Source organism: Micropterus dolomieu, linkage group LG21 (genome assembly GCF_021292245.1).
Source record: "Micropterus dolomieu isolate WLL.071019.BEF.003 ecotype Adirondacks linkage group LG21, ASM2129224v1, whole genome shotgun sequence".
NCBI lineage: Eukaryota > Metazoa > Chordata > Actinopteri > Centrarchiformes > Centrarchidae > Micropterus > Micropterus dolomieu.
Window position 1 is genome coordinate 30909800 of NC_060170.1, and position 7154 is coordinate 30916953.

General features: G+C 41.9%; 1 protein-coding gene across 5 annotated transcripts; it reads right to left on the reverse strand.

Annotated features, from left to right (window-relative positions):
- Nucleotides 1-357: 357 nt before the first annotated feature.
- Nucleotides 358-6140, reverse strand: chmp7 (charged multivesicular body protein 7). Of its 5 annotated transcripts, XM_046035851.1 has the most exons (12): nucleotides 5985-6050; nucleotides 5005-5186; nucleotides 4745-4916; nucleotides 2616-2801; nucleotides 2322-2455; nucleotides 2016-2064; nucleotides 1796-1915; nucleotides 1617-1715; nucleotides 1459-1516; nucleotides 1137-1370; nucleotides 974-1047; nucleotides 358-722 (listed from the first exon to the last, which is right to left on the reverse strand). In XM_046035851.1, exons 1-11 carry the CDS (start codon nucleotides 6033-6035, stop codon nucleotides 992-994), a joined length of 1341 nt encoding a protein of 446 aa, XP_045891807.1. In that variant the 5' UTR covers nucleotides 6036-6050; the 3' UTR covers nucleotides 358-722; nucleotides 974-991. The 5 variants fall into 5 exon arrangements, with proteins under 5 accessions (XP_045891807.1, XP_045891811.1, XP_045891809.1 ...); XM_046035855.1 differs by lacking the exon at nucleotides 5985-6050 and adding an exon at nucleotides 6073-6140 and having other exon boundaries at nucleotides 358-1047; XM_046035853.1 differs by having other exon boundaries at nucleotides 358-1047; nucleotides 6017-6122.
- Nucleotides 6141-7154: the final 1014 nt, after the last annotated feature.

A 7154-nucleotide genomic window follows, 5' to 3' on the forward strand; every position in this document is an offset into this window, starting at 1 on the left:
CACATTTGCTTGGCGCAGCTTGCTTATTAGGATTAAAATCATGTTTGTCCTTTTTTTCATAAGCATTACTGCCTGCAGCCTCTATGTGACTCTCCTTGGCAGGTTGGAGATTTCATTGGCCCACAAGTCTGCCTGATTTTGCCCCAAACCTTTGAGGTCTGGTGCCGCCCTTCGAATAAACGAAGAGTAAAATAATCTTCTCAGGTAAGTGTGCAAACAAACTGTAACTACTGAGTGGAACAAGTTTCATGGGATTCATTCACACACAAATATTGTAAAGACAGAGGGGAGTGTAGTTTCTCCTCAGCTGCTTCGAACACAGTGGCTAACGCTGACATACAAATACAACTAAAGACAAGTCGTTAAAATAAATTTTATTTTGAGAAACATATTCGGCTAAACTCATTTAAAGGTAGGTTTCAAAGTTCTCACAGGTATGTTGTAATGAGACTAAATATACTCAGTTATAATAAATCATTTGGCATAATATTCTCTGTACTTTTTTTCAAAAGGCCACTTAATACACTTCACAGGACTGCCAATGAAGGACATTTACAAACATCAAACATGCGATAAACCACGAATATTGTTCTCCTCTCACTGTCAAAAATACCACAAAATTAAAAGCATTCCTAATGGTGGCATACCAAAGAGCATATTTTAAACTGTTCAAATGTTCATATTTGACTTGAGATCCTTCAGATCCGGACGGCAGAACTGATCTAAAAGTTTTCAAGTTGAAAAGGGTGTTAACTTACAAAAAAGAAACAATATTTTTTTTAATTATTTTTTGGTATACCTCCACAGTAAAAGTCTTTTTATTTTCATTAAATGAAGGAAAGTGCCTTGTTTTTGATTTTTTAAGATTTAGCAACTGCTAATTTAGTTCCTTAGTGCTTTATTAACTTCTATGAACTCTGGCTCACAGAAAAATGTCAAGAGATACAGCTTGATATATGTTGCTTAAACTTGCCATGTCTTGCTTGTGTCATCACAGAGCAGGCTCTAATCCCTTGGCTGGCGATGTCATTTTCTTCTGTTGAAAGCCTGGACAGAGAGGCGACCATATGTTGACTCAAAACATTCATATTACAGTCCAACAGAGAAAAAAAATGGAGAAGTCTGAAAGCGCAAACCTGAATCTGTAAGGGTTAACTGATTCAATTCCTCCTCCAGCTGCTCAGAGGTTATATCCAAGTGGGTGTAAGGTACAGCAGGCAGAGAGCTGAGCAGGTCGTCACCTGGGAGGCTCGGCTCCCCAGAGGGCCGCAGACCGTTCGTTGGAACTTCAGGTAAACCTGACACTGAATCCGGCTTCGTCTCGTCCAACAAAGATTTCAGTTCTTCCTCTAACTCATCCATGTCTTCATCTACAAAAAAATGGCAGTAAGTTAAATCTCTTTGATATTGATATATACACAATATATTAAAAGACATGGCACTAACAGTATGGCATACCTGCGCCGGTCACGCCGCTGGATATGGTTTGGTTCACCTCATCTTGAGTGTCACATAACTGGTTAAATAACAGAAAAGATACATTAAGATGCTTAGGAATATTTATATTTAAATAAATAATACAATACACAGATCATTGTCTTAAAATATAGAGCTACCTCCTGGATTTGATCCACGAGGTTCTCAGCACGTTCCACAGTCACATCCTTTAGCGAGAGTCTCAGGGCTGCCACGCCAGCCTGATATGCTTGCATAACCTACAAACGTGTTCAGCACAAACTTAAAATACCGACAACACACTTGGTTACAGACAACTGATGCATATTCTGCTTCTCACCATCTTATCAGACTGTGATTGGGTTATTCTGTCCAGGATTCCTCTGATGGACTCCAGTTTGGCGAATAAATTGTCTGCTCTCTTTTCTACCCTTTTGCGGCCTCTTAAACACCTGAGTGCCTGTTGGGATAGACGGCCAATACTGAACTGAACTGAACCGAACCAAGATATTCGGTTAAGCACAATAAGATGTGTTTTTGCAGTTGACGGTTATTAGTACCTGTGATTTCTTCCCTTCCCGGAGCAGCAGCTTTGCTTCCTCTCTGCACCTGAAAGAAAGTCTGACTTTCAGAACCATTTGAATGCAATGAAGTTAAAAGAAAAAGATAGCCAAAGCATCAAGTTGCACACATCATACTGGTGATTTCACAACTGGAACAAGTTAATCCTGACTAAATTACATACATTATTTTTGTCCAAATGGGTTTTCTTGCTTACAAATACCAACAGGAGTATTTTAGTTCAATTATACACATTCTCTATCAATACTAATTCTACTTTAAAGTTCATATTTAAGTTGATTTACTTGACCGCCTCAAAGCCCAGTTTCTCCACTCGCTCTCCCAACAGCTTCTCACTGCGCTGCAGCTGGTAGATGCCTATATCCACATCACTGACAAGGGAAACACGATCCTGCCCAGGCTGACAAAACTTAACAATCTGTAAGAAAGACACATAAAGACAGATGAAACATAAAGCATTACTCCAGTAGTCGCAGGATAAACTATCTCTCAACAGGCCTTGTCCTGATAGATGACTTCTAAAAAACTACCTCTACTGACTGAATGAACGGTTTGTGGAGCGGTCGGTTACACTTTACCTTCTCGCCCTCGTGCAATGACACAATCACTTGCTTGTCCCTCTGCAGCTGCAGGAGAGCCATGCACAGGGTGCTCTCATCAGCACAGACATCAGAAGAAAGAGTACAGAGCTCTTGAAATGACAGGATGGAGCGGCTTGCAAATTCACTGCTCCGGTACACCCTGAGTAATTCTGCTGCTTTCTCCTAGAAAACAAAAGACATTTCTCTTTTTTTTTTTTTTTATAATCAACTATTGATTGTTTATATAGGGAAAAGAGAAGTACCATCACAGTCACAGAATGACACAGGGCAAACAATGCCAAATATAGTACAACAGTTTCTTTATTCCCCCTCCTCCCCTAAAGTCCCTCATTTCCCTCCCCCCATCCCACTCTACCCCAGCCATCTGCACCCTTAGATGATGAACCAAGGCAGTGCACATAAAACAAAGTACAGAAACACAAAAACAGCTAACAAACCATTCCTCTTCAACTCCAACCTTCTGCTACTAAGGAATCACATGACCATTATAAACATAAACAAACAGCATTCGGGTACAAAGAAATTAAAGAATCATTTTTATATCAATGCGTTACTAATTGACACTGGCACACTATGCGAGCACGGTAAAACTCATCCCTTGGCTCGCTTCCTCTCCTCATTCTTCACTGAACATCTACGTGACAGGTGCGTTTATAACAACAACGTAACGCCGAATCGGGAAGTGCGTAGCGAGTGTTTGATTGTCCAAGCGTCAGAAAGTGACAGTGAACACGAATGGAGGAATATTCTGGCAGTAAACGTGCTGTGTCAGAGCTGCAATGATTAATCGATTAATCGCACAGTTGTTAACTACTATACTAATCCCCCAGTGTTAGCTTGTTAATTTGTATCAAATGTTGTACTGGAAATCTGTAACAATATTGATCATTTAGATAAATGTAATGCACAATATGTTACTAGTGTAAGTAGTAACTAATAGGGCTGCAACTAAGGAATATTTTTATAGTCGCTTAATCTATCGATTATTGAAACGAATAATCGACTATTCGGATTATAAATCGCAAAATGACACAATGCCTCTCATTTAAATATTAGCCTTTAAATTAAACCTGAGGTTGTTTTAGGTGCTAATTAACAGTCAAGACAATGAAATAAAAACTGCTTTGAAAAATACATTTTCTGCTGCAGCATCAGAAAGTTCCACTGAAATCACGTCCTGATAAGCAGCTGATCTGCTGTTTAGTGACAGAGCACTGAACAGCAGATCAGCTGCTTATCAGCTTTCACCCCGGGACAAACTGACACTGTATACAAAGAAAGAAATAACGTCATGCATTACATTTGCCGAATTTACAAGAGGGGATCAATAATAACGATTTTGTAGTACACAGTGTTTCACAACATTTATATAGTTTCCCCAAACTCAACAACTCACAAAACTCCGTGATGTTTTTTTAAGGGAGTTTGGGGCGGATTAGCCGCCGCCTCACGTACAGACAGGAGAACTGTTTTCTCTTCTTTACAAAGAATTACATTTTCCGGTGTTGTCTAAACTTGCGCAGCAACATGTTATCCAGCTGGGAACGTCGCGATGAGCGATGGATCGATTATGATTGTAAAAGTCAAGGCGCATCTGGAAGGTGAACGCGGCCGTTGTGTATCATAACTGTAACAACTAATCAAACTGACCAACTGTATAGAAAATAAGTAACACGGCTTTAACGTGAAGTTAGCTCGCAAACTAGCCTACAGAGAGGAGTCTCCATCATCCACAGAGACACGACGTTACGCGCCTCCTCTTCAGATGCTCCGGAGTTTCCAGGAGAGCTCAGCTTTGCTGCAGTTCACGACCTTTCTGGCTGAGTGAAGAGTGAAATGCTGCCACACTCTGGAGGTTTTAGGTTGTGAAGGTGTTACTGCAGCTCTGATGTTGTTTTAGTAACTGTTCCCATCACTTTACTCTGTTAAGCTGTCAGTGTCGCTATTGCCCGATGAGGTCATGAACCAATCGATTATTAAATTCGTTGGCAACGATTAGTTGTTGCACCCCTAGTAACTGAGATGCAAAACTCATGGTGGCACAAGCATCATAACATTGCACTGCGGTGCATCTGAATCACATGATGAGACACAGTTTAACAAACCTTCACTAGTTCAATGACAACAAAGGACTCCTCCAAAGGCACCCCGCTGCTCCCCAGCAGAGTGGAGAAGGTCCACTTGAGAGGCTTCACCAGCAGCAGGCCAACACCCCAGGACAGCCAGCCACAGTCCACGTTGGCAGCAAACTCGGACTCCCTCTGAATCTTCCCACATCTGGCAGAAGGTAAAATACAACCAGTGTTACCAGGCTGAGCCCCAAAGAGACAGTCAGCAGTGACGGAGCTGGTACAAGGACAGTTACCTGGCCATGGTCTGGACGACAGTCGCCAATCCCAGCGGTGATTTTTCTTTCCTCCTAAAGCTCCTGTTCAGCTCCCGCAGACTGACACACACGGTGCCGCGGTCCCTGCAGCTTTTTATGACCAGAGCCGTCCAGAAGTCCATCTTACTGTCCCAGTCCGTCGTGTTGACATCTCGGTTCTCCTTGAAGTCGGAGAACATAAAATTCATCCGCTCGTCGTCGTCCCATTCAGGCGGCAGGGTCATTTCAGAGGAGTCGGACATTTGTAAAACCCCAAGTCTAAACTTTAGCTAAACCCTTTTCTCGACTTGCTGGTTAAGTTAGCTAATTTCTCGCAGCTAATGTTAGCTAACCAAGTTAACGTTAGGTTAGCTAGCAACATCCACTAACTTACCAGCCACCACTCTCTCTCACAAGAAACAAAAATCACCTTTCAGCGTCAAGGACCAAGCGAAAATATCGTCTCTTGAGGGAAAACTCTGTCGCTGTCAAAGCAAACCCTCACTTCACCATGATTTGTTGAAATTTGGCTAACATGCTCGCTAACGTCTCACATATCAACAACAACATTATGGTCGCGCGGGATTTATAACACAGAACCGTGCGGAAAAGCGGTGCGCGCGGAGATGATGCGTCAACTCCATCCACGCAGACACCCCGAACAACAAAGCGAGCGCACCTGTGTTATGCCTAGTTTCGCGTGCACCTCCAAAAACTGCTTTTAAACCACTAAACAACACTAAACTCTAAAATATTCTTTGTGGGGTCCATAAATGGTGATAAATGACTCTAAGTATATATTTTATGAACGTTCAGAGTCTTTAATATTTTAATACACTTAGTAGAACTTGACATCCTTGACATTCAGTAAATATATAAGCTAATGATAACGCCGTTTGATCAATGAGCAGAGCAAAGTGTCTGAAAAGGACCTAAAGAGGTGGATGCATAATTCGGAAAGATCACATTATGTAGGCTACCTGCCGAGATTTGCATCCACCTCTTTTCTCACCATCACCCGCGAGGTGCATGCAGTTCTCGGCAGGCAGGCAGAATTCGGCACAACACCTGCAGCTTCTGCTCACGGACGTTGTGTTTGCGTCTTTCATTTGCAGCTCTTCTTCTTCTTCTTCTTGTTTCCAGCAGACTAGCCGCATCTATGGCGTATTGCTGCCCTCCTCTGTTCGTTATTTAAGTCTTAATGGTGATTACCTATATCCTTTAGTAGAATCACGTTTTAGGTAGATACTCAATCATTTTCTTCGTTTTGTTCCAACTATCCGAATTGAGTAGAGTGGGTAGGCTAAACTCTCTAAACAATTTCCTCCTTTGACAAGAGTACTTTCTACAATGAACTAATACATGCTTCACTGATTCCTTGTCTCCACATTCACATTTTTCCATCAGGATGTTTACCAATCAGAGCCAGCCCACGGTGCCCAAACCTCAGTCTGGATACAACCACCGCATCTCCTCTCTTACATCTAAATTACATCTACTTTTCCTTTCTCTACAGTTCTTTGTATTGAGTAATATTTCCTCCCTTTCCTTTAATTTTCCCATGATTTTTGCCACATTTCTTTCACTGACCTATTTATTATTTCTGTATAATCCGGTGACCCATACTTTAAGTTAATTTGAACCCTTTCCCCCTGCACCGCCTTCTTTGCACCCCATCTGCCTCCTCATTACCCTCCACACCCATGTGCGCCGGAATCCACAGAAACCCCACCTTGTACCCTGCTTTGTGAATTCTATACAACACCTGCATAATTTCCACAAGTAAATCAGGTCTGGACCTTGTTTTAGTATCTTTAATTGAAAGTAGAGTTGCTGCTGAGTCACTGCATATGACTAAATGATCCTGTATGTTATCTTCAGCCCACCTTAATGCCCATAGGACTGCCACCAGCTCTGCTGTGAAGACCGACATGTGGTCTGGAATCCTACACCCTTTTTTATAACCTATTTCTGGTATGCTAACACCAAAAGCAACTTTACCGCTCTCAAGATCCTTTGACCCATCAGTATAGATTTGTAGGTAGCCTCCCCATATCTGACACATCCGGGCTTTTATCTCCTTCACTGCAGCCTCTGACATATTTCTTTTGCTTGTCTTCATAAAATATAAGTCAACAATGGGATCTGGG